General features: G+C 34.1%; 1 protein-coding gene across 9 annotated transcripts; it reads left to right on the top strand.

Annotated features, from left to right (window-relative positions):
* Positions 1-992: 992 nt before the first annotated feature.
* On the top strand, positions 993-17591 carry LOC131033592 (protein argonaute 16). 9 transcript variants are annotated; one of them, XM_057964823.2, is made up of 24 exons: positions 993-1229; positions 2304-2370; positions 7810-8151; positions 8369-8568; positions 8724-8921; positions 9038-9174; positions 11398-11495; positions 11683-11780; positions 11945-12122; positions 12205-12321; positions 12397-12504; positions 12739-12798; positions 12879-12998; positions 13082-13247; positions 13365-13480; positions 13619-13756; positions 14293-14438; positions 14763-14840; positions 15962-16025; positions 16127-16238; positions 16478-16551; positions 16679-16773; positions 16863-16894; positions 17055-17591. In XM_057964823.2, the coding sequence occupies exons 3-24, from the start codon at positions 7924-7926 to the stop codon at positions 17237-17239; spliced, it is 2748 nt and encodes a 915-aa protein (XP_057820806.2). In that variant the 5' UTR covers positions 993-1229; positions 2304-2370; positions 7810-7923; the 3' UTR covers positions 17240-17591. The 9 variants fall into 9 exon arrangements, with proteins under 9 accessions (XP_057820806.2, XP_057820807.2, XP_057820808.2 ...); XM_057964824.2 differs by having other exon boundaries at positions 2304-2389; XM_057964825.2 differs by lacking the exon at positions 2304-2370.
* The last annotated feature ends 1180 nt before the right edge of the window (positions 17592-18771 follow it).

Genomic DNA, 18771 nt, shown 5'->3' with positions numbered 1-18771 from the left:
TGCTTGTGGAAGTAATGCTCAACCCTCACATTTGGTGTAGTGATAAAGCGACATTAATCTACAACAATTGTATCAATTTTCTAGTAGATCATGAGCTCATATATGGCTCCAATTGTTAGAGTGATCATTCTTTAAGAATAGATTTAGTTGGTAGATTGATTCATCATTCAAGTTATATTTATTATAAATTTGTGATAATGTCCTCTTTTGCATTTGTTGTTATTAGATTTGATATAGAGAAAGTTATGGTACTGATCATCGCACAAAGTTATGTGTCATGATTTCTCTTTCATTGCCCTTAATCACCACCCAACTTGTGGAATTATGACATTTACATCATAATCAGAAACCATGACTACCTTTTTTTAATAGGTAACATCAAATGTATTTCTTTAACTCCATTTTTCAAGTCATCCGGTAATAGATTTTTAATTAAATTTTACCTTTAATATCCTATTGACATATCCCTTGAACTTCTTATAGATGCAAATGCTAGTTAATTATTATCAAAAACATTTTTAATTATATAAAAACAAAAACAAAAAAAAGTGTTATTATTATTATTAGAGAAAATAGCTTTAAAAAAATAAAAAATAAAAAATATCAATACATTTTTAACTATATTAAATAATAATTTAAAAAAGAGTTGATAAACAATAAATGTTATTATTAGAAAATTGTTAAAACATATATATACATAATAATAATAATAATAAGAAGCAACGGAATCCATTATAATATATGATTATTATCAACAATGTCGCTGTAATAAATGTGAAATAACATATATTTTTTAAGACATCACACAAAACAAAACAAATATCCTTGTCTGAAAAAAAAATCCCTCCATTAAAGCTGTAAGACACTAAGCTTGCATGATGACATCCAACCCCATCTTTACTTATTATTATATCTTCTTTGTTTCTATTTTTTAAATCCAAGACCTGAAATCGCGGAGCACCGCTAGGCTAGGAAATCCTGTTGCTTTATTTAAATAAAACTGTTTTTTCCTTTCGATAAGAATAATAAATAAACGCAGAGTAGTGGGTATTATGGAAGCTCGTGCATGCGACGGCGGAGATGGCGTCTTATACTTATATCGATTACTGTGCTAATTAATGATGCTCTGTTAATTACACTCTTTTTTAAATTACTTTTTTGTGTAGCTTAAATAGCTCCCCGTGGTACTTGTATACCGTCACACCTCTCTACGATTTGCAGGCATTCAGGTAACTAACTGTATTTTCAGATGATTTTATGAAAGCTTTGACGAGATTTTCATTCTGTAAAGAGTCTTTTGTTTTCTGTGAGAAGAAACATATCTTTTTACTGAAAAATAAGAGAAAAAGGTTTACATGATTTTCTGTTGTAATGCATTTTTTTGTTTTTTTCATATGATTTTATGAAAGCTTTTCCATATCTTAAAGCAAAAAGTTTCCTGGATGTGTTCTGTCGTAATGCATTTTCTTAGTTTTGTGAAATTTTGGTGATATGCCATGCAAGATGAGCTGCATTGCATGTGAGTGGTTTATGAGCGTAATGTGATAAATTTAGTTTTGTTTTGAGCCTTCTTAGCTGGAGTTACCCGTAGTTAAGTGCTAGTTGATTTAGGTTTTTTAAAAATATTCTATTCCCTATTTTGACGATTTCCTAAATTTATTTTTTCTCATACGGATTAGCGGCTTTTTAGCTGTGTCGTCGAGTTGAAAATTGTTCTATTTCGGGCTTGTAAAATTGTTGCAATTTTAGGCGCATAAGAAGATTCTGGGGTTTAGGCATCTGGAAAATTTGAAGAAGGTGAAGCGTCTCTTGGGATTTGTACCGTATTTCTCCTTTTTTGACACTATTTAGTTTGTTCAGTTTTGAGTAACTGGAATTTTCGGAATGGAAGAGTGCAGAATGTGGCTAAAGTTTCAATGTCCTATGTGTTCGCAACAAATTAAAAAAAAAATGAAAAACAAAGAAAAGATCTAAATGTAAGGCTTCTCTTGGCTTTCTACTGGTGATTTGAATGAGAGAGAAAAAATTCCCCAGGTTTTGGATAGGGAGGCTTGTCTGGTTTTGCAGAATTATTTGGGAAATTTTGAATTTTGTATTTTGGCATTATTTTTGGTGAATTCCTCTTTATCATGCTCTTGCTTGAGCAGCAAGATTCGGTGAATCTATTAACTTATTAAAATTCCTAGTTACTTTTGACAAATTTGAAGGGTTTTTATTTTTCCGTTTGTTTATTTTCATATTATTCGCTGTAAATTAGGCCAACTCGAAAGCAGAGAATGACATCATTGTTTTTGACTTTGCAGGCATATTCCGAATTTCTTCCTACTTAATTTTGCTTTTCTAGCTTCTTCGGAGATCTCAAAGTTTACTGTAAATACCTCGTTCATATGTATAAAGCATTGTTTCCTCTCTACCCAAATGAAATCCCTCTTTTTGTTTTTTCGCTTTTCTAGTTTTCTAAAGAAGTTAGCTGAACCAGCCAGTAGTAATTTATTAACCATTTTGGCGCGTCGTAATCCCATCCTATAGATTTTGAATATAAAATGCGGTATGTTTTCTTTAATGATAATTAATTAACTGTTAATTTTTGTATTTGTGACTAGTATTTTATAGAATTACGCCTATTTTTAGTACGGCCTATTCTTTAATCAGCTTAAACGGTCTGCTTTGCTTAAGGTGTAATCTTGCAGAGGCGTTTGAGCAGCATACTCTGATTTTGTTTGATATGCATCAAAGCTAACTCACCCATCTGTTTTCTCTTTCCGATCATTTGCTCAGTGGTGTGTCAGATTCTTCAATGCTCTGTAAAACAATTTCTTGTATTACTGTGATTAATAGTAAATTAAATTTTTGTTTAGTGGTGTCAGATTCTTCAATATTCAGTAGACATTATTTTCTATTGTTGTTTTTAATTGTAGATTAAATTTACTCATTATGTAATTTAAGCTCAAATTAAGCTGCAATGTATGTGTTGCATGCTGGAGTTATTTATTTTGGCTGATTTGTAGTTGTTGAAAACGTAGCAAATTGATTTTGACAGTTAAATCCCTTGTCGTGGAGTTATGAAAATGTAGGTTTTATGAAGAAGTTTATGTAGCTTTGCAAATACGAGGTTCACGGTGAAATCGTCCATTTTTTCTGTATTTTAATTTACTGTTCATGGCTTAATTGGCAAGGCTGCAGGGTAATATGTGTTACTGTTCGCCATAATTGTTTTCATGGTGAGTAGGGTTTTGAATTTTAGAGGCTATATGTTGGGTTAAAGTTTTCAAGAAATATGTGGAGAGGATTTCTTTGGGTTTAAGCAGGGATATGAGCATGCAGGTGCAATGGGTGTGTATTTGGGCTCAAAAATCATTTGGAAATAAGGATTTATTTGGGGGGATCTAAGCATGCAGGTACAACTGGTGTGCTATACACCTGTATTCCCGGAAATTTTATCTTTTTGTGGATTACACCGAACTTTCGCGGTTTCCTGGCTTTTTCTAGTATACTGTGCTTTTTTGGGTTTTTGTATTTTTTCAGAGTTCCTGGATGATTTACAGTTTGCAATATATGGATGGATACCTTCTGATTTTATGTCAGAGGTGGGTGGTTTCAGATATTCTCATTCATGGAAATTGTCTTGATAGGGAATTTATGTAGGCATCGTGGGCTATATTTTGTTGGGTACCTGAGTATTGTTTTTTTAATCTTTTTTTCACGTTAGCACATTGTTTGGGAGGACGATTTCTTTGGAAATTATTACACAACGTATGGTGGATGTTTGACTTTTACAGAAATTTCATGAACTTAATTTTTTATTTATTTTTAATTCTATAGTTGTGAGGCACTAAATTTTTGTTTGACCTTAATTTTTCCAAATTCCTCGACTTTTAATCTTCTACTTAAAAATTCTGCTAGTTGCGAGGCACTGAATTTTTTATCAAAGGGGAATAGTTTTAACGATTTATATTCCAACTTTCAGGAGCTCGTATTCTTGAATTCCAGCTTTCTGCCCAGATTTAGCTGGCTCGAAGCGAGCAATTAGATTAGACAGACCGAGCTTATTAAATGGTAAATTTGAACCCGGGTCTTAATTCTAAGGTTCTAACAGTAAATCACTAGCTAATTGTGCTTGTTGGCATTGGACCTGTTTGTGAGAGATGTTACTGCGGATTTGATTTTGTGGTTTGATTGCATATTAACATCAGTAACTTGGAAAAGTGGAATAGCAAATGATAGTCACTTTACTCGCTTTTTGCCATACTTACCTAGGAGTACAGACTTGAAGAATTCTCTCTCTCTAAAGCCTCTATACTAGCCTTGACATTATAGCTTTATTTTTAAGTTCTGACCTTGATTTTGGGTAAAATGACATAAATTATGCGGAGTTATATCCACTCTTTTCTCTTCTCCAGTTCAAGTATGCTTATTTTTGAAGTCTCCAATTCTAATAACGCTTCTGAATTAAACAACTTGTAACCTGGATATGACCACTCTTAGCCCGGGAGCTTGCTTGGTAGTAAGGCCAGGATATAGAGTTCTTGGATTTGGGATCATTTACTCTTAGCCTTACTTGGTAATTAAGGCCGGGGTAATGTGCTCCTGGGCTAGGGTTCATTCACTTTAAGCCAGGGAGCTTATTTGTTGAAGGCCAGTATAGGTAGCTTTTAGGGAGACCGGTGAGTCATGGAGTTTCTCAATCTAGTACCAATCCAGCCTGCTTTGGGGGAGCTACTCATTTAGGACCTATCTATCTTAGATGCCCTTAATTGTAAACGTAAAGTTTTCCACTCAGCACAAGCAAGGTTCTAAAAAGCAGAGACATGAGATCAATATCAGGACTCAACTGTGTAGTTTCAACTCCAAAACTCAGTTTCAGACTCCTAAACTCATTGACCCATGTGTCATGAGACATGGTTCATGAGAACCCATCTATCATGAGACATGAGATTTCCAGTCTATATTGGACTGTTCATACAATACAATGTTTTAAATATAAAATTGTTTTGAGATAAATCATATTTCCTGGTCACAGGGCATACGATATTTGATGGTGTGATTCATGGTCTAAAGAACACTTGAACACCCGAGGACTGTCTCTAGATATTTTAAAACGTTTTTGTGTAATTACTTAATGGAAACTAATTGTCTTAGAAACCAAACCAAAGAAAATAATCATATAGCTAAAACATCCATCAAAATGAAGGGGTCCATGGCCCACACAGTAGAACAACGTGCTAAAAGGAAAAGTCTCATATAATTGTTTAATCATATCTCATCTTCTCATTCTGCATGCTTTCTATTCATCCTGATGATGGATCTATAGTTGGTGTTACCTCTATTCTATAATTGTTTAATCACAGTCTAATAAACCTCTCCTAAAAACAAACGGTCGATAACCCAATAAGCAGAACATTTCCGAGGCCATATAGAAATAGGAAATTGCCTACACTGCTTTAATCATAGTTTTATAAATACACCCAAAGTATGCAAACGTCCCTTTCATGCCATGATTATGGTTATATTGCTATAGTTTTTAATACTTTTAACTCTGCTAACGTACCTTTCATAGATATGGCATGACTAGTTACCTCTGTTCTATAATTGTTTAATCACACTCTAGAAAACCTCTCCTAAAAACAAACGGTCGATAACCCAATCAGTAGAACATTTCGAGGCCATATAGAAATAGGAAATTGCCTACACTGTTTTAATCATAGTTTTATAAATACACCCAAAGTAAGCAAACGTCCCTTTCATGCCTTGATTATGGTTATATTGCTATAGTTTTTAATACTTATAACTCTGCTAACGTGCCTTTCATAGATATGGCATGACTAATGAGTACATACTTCGTGAAAATAGAAAACAATATTTTTTTGGTCCTTTGCTTTACACCCTGACACTGGCATATTTTATAACTTAACAACGAGAGCTATTTACGAGTCTCGGATGTGGGTGTTTATAACGTACTAGGCAGGGACAAGATAATCACGGAACCTGCTTACAGGAAATCGAATACAAGCATTGCCTATCGAATTTGTAGAAGTACTCGCATATCTAATCCATCTGACTGTAGATAGAGCCTGGATATTATAAAAAAAATTACCTGTGACCTCTCTATATTAAACCTTTTTTTTAATTTGGTTATATAGTCCCTCTGCGATGGAGCTATCTATGCATGGCACACGGCGTTTATATGGAATAGGCGTTTGATCAACATTATTTTATAGGGTCTTGTTTAATTTGCAGAGTCAGAGGTATCAAGTGCAGCTTATCTTTGCAATTTATAGAGTGGTACTGTTGCAGTACACTGGCTTTGCGTTTTCTTAAGCTGCGTTCTTTTTTCGTTCGTTTTTTTTCAAATGCATATACTACTCGTTTAAAATTAAGACGCATGGCATGTGGCGAGCTAAACGTGTCTGTTGGTGTACTAGTTAGTACTAGTTGTATTTGAAATGTCAATGATTGCATTGGCTGTTGTTCTTTCTGAATCTTTTTGGTCTTTTCATTTTTAGCTTTGCTCCTGGGAGGTTTTTGGATCCGGTTCGGAATTGGGTATTGACATCTGTAGCTATTTTCGAAGTAAATCGAGAGAACTTGTTGCTTTTAACTTAAATTTTTGTAGCGGTTACTTTCTGGGTTGAGATTTCGTTGAGAACATGGTAAAGATTCGAGGTTAAATTTATATGTATTATCGTGTAGTTTAGGGTGATTTTTGATGCTTGGTTTTGACACGAAATTAACCTTTTGTATTGCCTGAGAAATTTCGCTGTGGCCCTTGTGCTAGGTGTAATTTTATTGAGGATATTTTTTATTGTTAAGTAAGCTTTGCATTGTATATCAGGTTTTATTGGGTATTTGGCTTTGGGTGTTCGATGCTAGATTAAAGACGTTTGCGTTGCTTTGCTTGTAAAATATCTATAGTGTATTTGAGCGCCGGGCGTGATTCGTTTAGAATATTGTGGCTTTTGAGGGTAGATTTAGCAGCACTCTATAGCAGGTTAGAGTGGGTTTTCAGCTTTGGTTTCCGAGTCTCAGTTAAGCAACATTGCATTGCTCTCCATGTGAAAAACTTTTCAGTTGTTTCAGAGCTGGGTGTAATTTGATTTGGGATATTTTGGGGTTTGACCAAACATTAAAGTGTGCTGTATTTGAGCTGTCGTAATTAAGCTTTGGTTTGTGGTTTCTGAATAAAGCTTCTGTTGCATTGTGTGTTACAGCGGTGTTTTCTGTGTTTTTAAATTTTAATGTTTCCTTAATATTGAAACGCAGTTTGCAACTGTTGTCTTCGTGGATGTTTGGTCAAATACTTGTTGTATTTGGAAACTAGCTTTTGTTCAAGCAGTTATCTCACTGTAGCCGGTGGGGTTTTGTGTCTGCTGTGTAGTTGTTAACAAGGGGAGAGATTTTTCATGAATTTTGGAGCATTATTTCTGAAGTTTAGTCACGTTAAGAATATGATGACAGGCCTGAAGGAATTATTGGATATGCTTAATAGTGTTTTGTTTTATGTGAAATCGCCTTCCGATATTGATAAGTCTTGTATGTTTTTCTGTAAGTGGTGTCATGTTTTGAAACCTTTTACCTTATAATGAATTTATCAAGCCCTTAGTAATTCTGAGGTTTTAAAATATTGTTTTTGTAACTTTTTCTGTCTTTTCTCTTTGGTCGGGTTTGATGTGAAATTTATATCTGGTTGGGTGAAATTTTAATAATATTATTCTAGCTGAGCTTAGAACTTGTCTGGTTGGGGGCTTTAAAAACTGCTCTTCAGCATTTACTTCACTGATCTTGGCTTGTTTGTACTTTTAATTTGTTCAGGTGTCTGTGTCTGGGACCTGTTAGGAGCCAAATATACACGGGACATTTTTAATTAAGAAGCTCTGTATATTACTATACAGTCGTCATACAGAGTTAAATTAGAAGCAATACATTATGTCTGGAGTTGAAGAGAATCTACCACCTCCACCCCCTAATCCACCAGGAGGCTTTGTACCCCAACAGGTACCTCAGCCCATTCAACAATCTACAGAAGGGCCCCTAGCCCCTCGCATTCTACCTATGAAAAGACCTGGTAAGGGCCAATCTGGTCGACCAATAAAGCTTCTGTCTAATCACTTCAGCGTAGCATTTTCAAATCTTCAAGATTCTTTTCACTACAATGTGAGTAAACTTTGCCTTTGATAATTCATCTGTGTTGTTTTGTTGTAGAATTCTTGTAAGCATTATAAGTTCAATGCTATTTGTTATAATTACAGGGCAAAAGATTCTTAAACATTGGCCATCATGATAGATTTTGAGCATATATTTAAAAATAATATAAATATGACTTAAGAGTTATATTTGACATTTTTAATTGCGATACAACTGTTGATTTCAGGTTACAATCAGCAGTGATCGTGGGCCTATTACTAACAAGACTTTGTTGAGGAAAATAATGGATAAAGTGAAGGAGGTCTACGGCCAGACAGAGCTGAATGGCAAGGAATTTGCTTATGATGGAGAGAAGAGCATGTTTACTGTTGGAGCTCTTCCTCAAAATAACATTGAATGTACTGTTCTTATTGGGGAGGAAGCGAGGTAAGCATTTCATGCAATGCTTAGATTGTATGCATTTTGCAAATCACGTAATAATTCTTTCCTTCTAACCGGCGTTGTTATTTATAATGAGCTGCCATGCTAATCATTTATGTTTTTTTCTCACTAATTGTCATGTGTTCTTTGTTTTCTATCAGCGGATCTGGGGCTGGTGACAATGGAAGAAAGAAAATGAGAAGAGATGACAGAGCAGAGAAATTCAAGGTGGAGATCAATTTTGCTGCAAAGATCTCAATGAAATCCCTTGAAGCTGTTTTAGGAGGTGATGTGTCTGACAAATGCCAGGATGCATTGAGGGTTTTAGATATAATTCTCAGGCAACATGCTGCCAGAAAGTATGTCGTTATTTGGCAATTCATTGAATGCTTGACTTTTTTTTGGCAATGATACAGTTTTGAAATCAATCTGGGGTTTTATCCATTTTGCCCATGTGATTAACTGCTTTCTACAGGAACTATCTGTTGGTGAGACAAAGCTTTTTTCATTGGAGCTTTGCTCCATTAGTTGATCTGGGAGGTGGTGTTCAAGGATGTAAGGGATACCATGTTAGTTTTAGGCCTTCACAGAAGGGCCTGTCTCTGAATATGGGTGAGGACTGGTTTTCTTAATATACTCTTTGCTATGGTTGGGATGATAAATATGTTTTGGATGTTGTTTCTTATGTTCTGGTTTTTTAAGAAGTATGCTCCTTTTGGTTTCTTTCACTTCACTGGTCATTGTTGCTCTTTGATTTCTACCCTTCTTTTGTTTGTTATATTCTGCAATTCTTTCCTATCAAATTTTTCGTCTTTATTCTCTTCTTCTATGTCTATCTGTGTGCATTGGTCAGACCAGGCTTTAGGTTATTCCTCACTTCATAGTTCATTTGATTTTATGCTAGATTAGAATTATTTTATTCTTAAGTGAAAAAGTCGATCAGGTTTTCTCGAGTTCATAAGCAACTATTCTGTTTATCTGTGTGATTCATGTTTTTACTTAATATACCCTTTGCTATGGTTGGGATGATAAATATCAAATATGTGTTGGATGTTGTTTCTTATGTTTTTGGTTTTTAAGAAGTATGCTCCTTTTGGTTTCTTTCACTTCACTGGTCATTATTGGTCTTTGATTTCTAACCTTATTTTGTTTTTGGTTATTCCTCACTTCATACATTAGAATTATTTTATTCTTAAGTGAAAAAGTCGATCAGGTTTTCTGGAGTTCATAAGCAACTATTCTGTTTAACTCTGTGATTCTTGTTTTTTCTTAATATACCCTTTGCTATGGTTGGGATGATAAATATCAAATATGTGTTGGATGTTGTTTCTTATGTTTTTGGTTTTTAAGAAGTATGCTCCTTTTGGTTTCTTTCACTTCACTGGTCATTATTGGTCTTTGATTTCTAACCTTATTTTGTTTGTTATATTCTGCACTTCTATCTTTCTTAGCAAATTTTTAGAGCCTTTATTCTCCTCTTCTATGTTTATCTATGTGCATTTGTCGGACTAGGCTTTAGGTCATTCCTCCCTTCATAGTTCATTTGATTTTATGCTACATTAGAATTATTTAGAGCCTTTATTCTCGTCTTCTATGTTTATCTATGTGCATTTGTCAGACTAGGCTTTAGGTCATTCCTCGCTTCATAGTTCATTTGATTTTATGCTACATTAGAATTATTTTATTCGTAAGTGAAAAAGTTGATCAGGTTTTCTGGAGTTCATAAGCAACTGTTCTGTTTATCTGTGTGATGGTTGCTTATTCTTTAATGGTATAGTATGAGCTGTGGGCTACACTTAATTGAATTGAAGTTCTAGTTTAGAAATATTTGTAATCTGTCTGTTATCTGTCAACTGAGGGTTTTCTTCCTCATCCATGATGATGAATCATGGATTACAATCTAAAATGCTGCAAAAGTATTTGTGTTTACCAGAAGTACTACCAAACATTTGGAAACGTCACGACTGTTATTGTACTTGTCTTTCTAGTTTATGGGTATCACTTGAAATTTGGTTTCTTGATTCAACTATGATCTGCACGTGAGATTTGGTATTTGTTTTAGTTATATTAATATATCTCATTCCATCTAAACATGGAGAAAGATATCGAATCCCTGAACTGATTCTCTCAAACTTAAATGAAATAATAAATGGTGGGAAGTGAGGTTTTGAAAGTGCATTTTACTGACATTTTCAAAAGTGAATGATTTGGTAGATTGCCCCTACTTGTTGAAAAACATTATCAAATGTTCCACTGGTGTGCTTTGGATTTCAGTGATATGATTCATTGAATAAGATTCTCTTTAATTAGCAACTTGACTGTTTCGTTTGTATGACTTTTCTGTTTTATTTTTACAGTATCAACTGTGGGTTTTATTTGGTTTTACTTATATCTAAAATAGTTGTTTTAACAGTCTTTTCTCTTTTATATTTTAGAAATATTTGGAATTGGTTTTTGTTAGTCTGAATTTGAGTCCTTCTAGTCAATGGGTCTCACTTAAGGTTGTTCTTTAATTTAGTTTCCTGATTTTTCTATCTGTAAAGGGCTATTGTCTTCAAGCCTGTTTTCGCTGGTATTGTCTATTGGACTTCGTTTTTTAGTTATACTTCTCCTTCCACCTACACATGGAGATTGATACAACATCTTAAAATTTATTTTTGTTAAATTATTATGGAATTAAAAATGGTTGGAATTAACACTTTTTAAAATGAATGACTAATAATTTGTTCTTGCTTGTAGAGAAAAAAAATATTGAATGTAATGATGCCATGCTTGGGCTATCATCATTTATAAATTTATCGAGGTTGTTTTGTTGTTGTGAACTTGTGAGGACAGATGTTTCAACAACCATGCTTATTAAGCATGGCTATATGATGGATTTCTTATTAGAAAATCAAAATGCTCGCCAACCATGGGATGTTGATTGGTTGAAGGTAAATTGTCTTTGCAATTTGTATTTCCAATGTTGTATTTTGTTGTATTTCAGTTTTGTATTCTTATGTTTGTCTTCATTGAAGATGTTTGCTTGCTTATTTATTGGACATAGGCTTTTCTATCTGTTGTGTTTCACTTCATATATTGCCTTGCTACAAGTATTTGAATGTATTTGTCATTTTGCAGGCAAGAAGAGTGTTGAAGGGGATCCGAATAAAGGCAGTTCACACGAATATGGAATTTAAGATTTTGGGTTTCAGTGAGAATAAATGCAAAGAACAACTGTATAAAACTCTGAGATTCCCTTCTAATCTTCCCTTCATTTTCCTTCCAAATATCTTCATATTATTTCTTTACTATGAAATAATATATTTTTTTGGTGGTTGTCTGTGCCATTTGTAGTTTTGTATTGCTAACATTTAAATATGTTCAACATTCTTATGTGAAGATTTTCTTTGAAAGTAAGAAACCCTAATGGTCAAGATACCGAATCACCACCGAAAACAATAGAGGTGACAGTTTTGGATTACTTCATGAATACCAAAGGAATGACTTTAAGATATTCAGCAGATTTACCTTGTGTGGATGTGGGTAGACCGAAACGACCTAATTATCTCCCAATAGAGGTTGGTTATAAAGTTATTTTTTAACAGGACATTTGAATGAAATCTAGCTTGGAGTTAAATTTATCTTTGGTCCAATGGGCAGCTCTGTGAGATCCTTCCTGGTCAGAGATACACAAAGGGCCTTACTACTGCTCAACGCTCATCTCTTGTTGAGCAATCTAGACAGAAACCAGATGATAGAATGGTGGTTTTGCAAAAGGTAAGCATACTTCAATCTGAGGTGATTGTGTTTCACAACACGTAAAGCAAACTGTAATTTCACTTAACAATGCAGGCAATGGTGGCCAATGATTACAATTCAGACCCACTTTTGCGAGCGTGCAATATTAATGTAAATAAGCAGTTGATGACCATAGATGGCCGCATTCTTGATCCACCGAAGGTAGGTTGCCTTGATCAGTCAATTATATTTGGAATGTCTCCTTACTACTAATAAACAGATAGAGAAGAATGGCTGGTAGATAAAGTAGATAACAAAATTCATGCACGATTGTGTGTTTTAGTGATTAGCCTTTTTATTGGATTGATTCAAAGTTTGGTATTGAACCACCATGAGTCCTGATAAATATGGGTAGATTCCCATCTAATTATTTGATATTATGTGAATTGTGCCTAGCTGAAATTTGGTCAAGGTGAAGAGACCCCACAACGGGGTCGTTGGAACTTCAACAACAAGGTATTTGTTTTTCAATTTTATATATGAATTTTTTTTTTTTAATCTGATTTGGTCTAACTGGTGGGAAAAACCTTATTTAGACCATGGTTCAACCAGCAGAAGTTAAAAACTGGGCTTTAGTTAATTTCACAAGAAGCCATGAGAATGAGTGTAGACGAATTGCTGATGACCTTAAACGGTGCTGTGAAAGAAAAGGATTGGTACGTATTCTGATAAAAAGTGAAGTCTAGTTGACAAACTTGTGTTTGCAGTATTTAAATGAAGTGTTTTTTGTTTTTTGTAGAAGTTTGATTTGGTCGGCCAAATTTTTTGTGAGAATCCAAGGGATATGCACGCTAACCCTGTGGATAGGGTGGACAGGATGTTAAATCAAATGAAATCTAGGCTTTCACAGCCACCTGTTTTTCTGCTGTGTCTTCTGCCAGAAAGGAAGACAAGTGCTCTTTATGGTGATTGGATAATTTGTTTAGCAGTTTTTCCTGTTTTAGTTATGGCGTTTTAATATGTTGACTGAACTTTTAAATATGTTGACTGAACGTTGAACATTGTCGCTCTTATCTGAAAAGGTCCTTGGAAGAAAAAGTTCCTTTCAGAAAATGGTATTGTGAATCAGTGCATAGTTCCATCAAAGAAAATGAATGATCAGTACTATACAAATGTAGCCCTGAAAATAAATGCTAAGGTATGCCCCTCTGACTAAAAATATATGAAAGAAGATAGTAGGATAACAGTGCCAGTCTAATAAATGTTATTTTCAATAATACTGGCTTTTGCTTGCACTTGATAATTTTATTTATTAAATATTCCACTGTTCATTCAGGTTGGTGGGCTTAACTCTATTCTCTCTTTAGAACATAATAGTTCTGTACCACGCATATCCTCACATCCAACAATCATTATTGGTATGGATGTTTCACATGGTTCTCCAGGACATGGTGATACACCTTCAATTGCAGCTGTAAGTATGTAGGATAATGCTATTAATGCTTCCAATTCAAATGATGTTTTCAGTAAAACTGATTAATATGGATACTTAATTACATAACTAGTGAGGCCTCCAATAAAATTAATTTATTTGGTAAAACCGAGTATTATGGAATGCTTAATTGAAATGGAATGTTGTATTTTGTAAATCTGTCAGTGATTATTAAGTTTTTAATCAAATGGAAATGTTATACAATTTTTTACATGCTTCTGATTGTGTTTTGGTTTGAGCTATATTGGATGTGTATTTAAAATGTACTATTTACATGAATGGCGAAGAATGCCTGTTTAAATGAACATGATTTATATAATATCTACATTTTTATCAGTTCAAGTTGAAAGACCTATCTAAGGGAGATTGAATTCATGGAAAATTAATGTGCATGTTTTTAGATTATGTTTGTTGGAAGGCATGCATAATTTTTGGGCTGCTGACTTTGTACTCAATTTTTGAATGCTTTAGATGGTGTGACCTGAAATAATTGTTTTCAGAAACAATTTCGTTGACAGGTCGTTTCTTCTAGAGAATGGCCTCTGATTTCAAAATACAGAGCCTCAGTGAGGACTCAATCTCGAAAGGTTGAGATGATCGAAGCTCTATTCAAACCAAAACCTTCAGAACAAGATGGCAAAATGGTTGATAGTGGCATGATCAAGTATGGCACCTTTGGGATGATAATCATCTTTGCAATGTTCTTTATTTTCAATGTGGTTGAAAAGTTATCTTTAATATTATCCATGTCATTAATCTTGCCCCAAATGGTTGATGGTGGCATGATCAAGTATTGCCCCTTTGGGATATTATTCATCTTTGCAATGTTCTTTATTTTCAATGTGGCTAAAAAGTTATCTTTAATATTATCCATGTCATTAATCTTGCCCCTTTGGGATATTAATCATCCTTACAATGTTCTTTATTGTGCGATGTGATTGAAAAGTTACCATTAATGTTATCCATGTCATTAATCTTGTTTTTACAGGGAGTTGCTGTTGGATTTTTATAAAACTTGCAAAACATCAACTTTTGGACGGAAGCCAATACAAATGGTTATTTTTAGGTACGGATGCTTTACTGCATTTTATTCTTTATTATACAGTTCAGTCGAGTTGCATGATCAAAAGAAGATTTTGTTTTTACCTTGGTTTAAGTTTGCATAGGTTTTGTAAAGATATTTTGTTTTAACAGATTCTTCATGAACAAAAGACCAGGGACCCCTAATTTTTGAAATGTGGATAGTGAATGCGATTGTTTAGGCCTTCTTGATCAAGGCTGTAGATTCTAAATAACTTTCATGATTTAAACAGAGAAAAATCAGAGTATGCTTTTTTTAGTTTTTTTCTAGAATTTAAATTTATGAGAAAATTAGACTTTGGTTAATATTTGTATAGGTATTTGTAGATTTTAAATTTAGAAAATTAGACTTAGGTTCATATTTGTATGTTTTGCTATATGTTTAGTTGTGTAATTCTCCATGATCATAAGATCAAGCGCACTCTACTGCATTGCTTAAAAAAAAAATTGTCTTCAATATTACGACTATGTTGGGATGGGGCATAGATGAATCTACTTGAAGGTTTTGGCGTACTAAATTTGTTGCTTTTTTTCCACTTTTCTAATGGAGATGGTATCAAGTCCCTTTTTTAAGGCTATACACATTCTAAATGATTTTTATGTTTTAACATGCTATGCTTGTTTTGCTTTTATTTGTAGATTTTAAATTTACAAGAAAATTAGACCTTGGTTCGTATTTGCATAGGTTTTCTTTAGGTATTTAGTTTTGTGTGATTCTCCATGATCATAAGATCAAGGAAGGACCCTACAACTTAGGCCTTGTTCATAGTAGCAAAAGGTAGTCTGGTGTGATTATCCATGATCATAAGATAAAGGACCCTACTTTGTTTAAAGAAAATTGTGCCCAATATTAAGACTGTAGGCACAGAAGACAAATCTAATTGAAGGTTTTGATGTAATTATATTTGTTGTATTTATTTTCTATTTTCTAATTGAGATAGTATCATTTCTTTTTTCTATTTCATGAAGCAACAAAAATGCCTTGTGTGTTGGTTCCCATGAGTGGTAAATGAGTCAAATGGATTTTAAACTAAAAATAAATGATTGGTTCTCTTTGAGGATGTGATTTAGTTGTGTGTTACTGATCTATATTGTTGATATCTACAGAGACGGAGTTAGTGAGTCACAATTTGATCAGGTCTTGAACGTTGAGTTACAAGCTATATTAAAGGTTGTTCTACTTTGTCTAAAGGAATTTGTTTTCTTATTAAGATTGAATTTTTTCATCCCAGTTTGCTATGTGTTAAGTTGCTTATTTGGGTGAACCATCAGGCATGCGATCATATTGAGACTGGTTATAGACCTAAAGTTACATTGATAATTGCACAAAAGAATCATCATACTAAGCTCTTCCAGGCAAATGATCCCGCCAATGTTCTACCAGGTTAGATTTTGTTTTCCGAACTGTTCTGTTCCTGAAAACAGAGCATGGTATATGTAGGACGCATGCTCTATTTATTGTGACTTGAAATTTTTTAAATGCTTGTTTTATCTGACGAAAAAGCCTAATTTATTTATATAAGGCAGCTACAGATTAAATAGTAAATGAAAAAGCTCTGGACTGAAATGGAATTTTTGCTTTAAAATGGATTTTTTGTTTTGTTTTATATGCCTTTGCTACAGGAACTATCGTGGATACACAAATATGTCATCCAAGAAATTTTGATTTCTTTATGTGCCCACAAAATGGGATGATTGTAAGTACCACGGGCTATCACATGTACTAAAGAAGTGCAATTTTGTTTCTTGCATGTGCATTTTGTTTCTTAAAACAAGAAACATCTGTTTGCTGCTCTGATTCCTCTTTTGATGATTTTACTGTAGGGAACATCCAGGCCTACACATTACCATGTACTACTAGATGAAAACAATTTTGGTGTAGACATTATTCAAAATCTTGTTCACGCGTTGTCATATGTGTAAGAGAAAATGTTGTTTTACCTAGTTACTTGCAATGCTATTTCTATTGTAGTGTTAAGTTTATTGTAACATGTATTTTCTGTTGCAGGTATCAAAGAAGTACCACGGCAATATCTGCAGGTTAGTTGCTCCCTAAAAGGCTTCTGAAGTAATTTCATTGAGTTTTGCCTTTTAAGTATTTCTACTAAATTTTCATTTCGAAAGTCATGATTCTGATGTTTATGGTTGAATTGTAAAATGAAAATTCATGATTCTGATGTTATGCTTGAATTGTATATAGTGGCTCCAATAAACTATGCCCATCTGGCTGCCACACAAATGCAACAGTTTTTAAAGGCTGAGGACCTTTCAGAATCTGCCTCTCGGTCTGGAAGAGGGGAAGGATCGGTTGCATCAGGAGGGGGCAATATTCCAGAGCTCCCTAAGTTACATATTAAAGTTTGTGATTCAATGTTCTTTTGCTGATTCCTGAACTGATCCTCGAGCACTTTTAAAGTATTTTCAGATAAACCCCTTCACTCTCGTACTAACTGATAATAGTTTTGACTTAGAAGTAGCAACAGTTTCTTTCGGTGATTTACTAGAGCTGTAGTCACATCAACTTTCAAATCAGTTTTGCCGTTCGTTATAACTTTTCAACTCTTTTTCAAGTGGGTCGTTCATGTAAAACTTGAGGTGACACGTCAAAAACTTGGAAGTGGTAGTTCTCTGGAGTAAGATTTCTTTTGTAGAACTTGTGTACTGGTTTGATGTATATATGCGTTCAGTTGGATATGCTGATTAAGGTGTTGTATGAAATTGGTGACACTGTTGGTCAGCTTTTTGGTTTGTCTTTCGATGTTACACTACGCACAGATTACAATTTGTATTTTCCATCTAGTGATTAACTATATAAAGCAAAACGGTGTAAAGGAGTGTACTGTCGATTCAACGTAATTGATTTTTCGAATTTACAGGTTTTGAACATATGGTTTATGCCTTTATGGTATTCCGTTTACTTACTTGTTTTGCCCTGCTAGCAGTTTTTGGTATTGTGTATAGAATTAATAGGTTTTATTGTGGTTTGAACGTATAACTTTATTAGGATGTTTACTACATCAAAATCTGAAATAAATCTGGTTTGTAATTGGGAATAAGGCAACTGGCGGAAAATTGATATTTCAATATTATAGGTGGGGACATGTATTGGGGTAATTAGAATATACTTGATACTCATGGATGAGGGCTATGGTGTATGTATTTCAAGCCTCACTCTGGGTTTCCAAATGTGTGGAATGCTTGTTTCAGCTGGTATTCTATTTTTGTTTTTCCCTTTTCATTTCAGTGGGATTTCACCTGCATGTTTGGAATTTTTACTCTGTAGAAACTGTTGCCAATGTATTACTGGAATGATAATATGAATGAATGAATTTTAGTGACATCCACGAGACCCAGCGGTCTTTTTGGCAATGTATTATTGGAGTGTAATATGAATGATTGAATTTTAGTGACGTCCAGGAGACCCAGCGGTCTAGGAGACCAGAAGACCTGAAAGATGTCACCAATCACCTTGTAGCAAGGTGAATAACTCAAAGATTTGTTGCTTGTAGAAAGGTCTTAGAAGTCTTTTGATGGCAGACACCTTATAATGGCATCCAGTGTCTGCGCTGGATGGGAGGTTTACTAGTGAATGTTGTATGAGGGGATCTTTTGCATGCGATGCAGTGACTGGTATGTAACACGATTTTTAACAAGCATCTATTTAGGGCAATTCTATTGCTTTTAATATGGCTTTTGATGGCATTTTAAAGACTTCCGCGTGGCAACATTTTTTGGTAGATATATGCTTATGTAATACATACATAGGCTGGACAGCACATGCATTGTGTATTCAGTGTTTAACTGGTCACTTTTGTAAACATTAAAAATGTTCCGTGGGTGGGGATGACTGGTCACTTTTGAAATTGGTACCTGAGAACCAAAAACTAATGTTTGATCACTGCCAAATTTGTATTTTG

This window comes from Cryptomeria japonica, chromosome 5 (assembly GCF_030272615.1).
Source record: "Cryptomeria japonica chromosome 5, Sugi_1.0, whole genome shotgun sequence".
NCBI classification, from domain to species: domain Eukaryota; kingdom Viridiplantae; phylum Streptophyta; class Pinopsida; order Cupressales; family Cupressaceae; genus Cryptomeria; species Cryptomeria japonica.
This window is presented reverse-complemented; position numbering and strand designations above follow the sequence as displayed.

Bases quoted from the DNA above. Each gene is read 5' to 3' on its own strand.
- LOC131033592 (XM_057964825.2), top strand. From the start codon at position 7,924: ATGTCTGGAGTTGAAGAGAATCTACCACCTCCACCCCCTAATCCACCA. The intron at 12,123-12,204 runs GTTGGTTATAAA...TCCAATGGGCAG, and splicing joins CTAATTATCTCCCAATAGAG to CTCTGTGAGATCCTTCCTGG. The intron at 14,439-14,762 runs GTATGGCACCTT...TTGTTTTTACAG, and splicing joins GTTGATAGTGGCATGATCAA to GGAGTTGCTGTTGGATTTTT.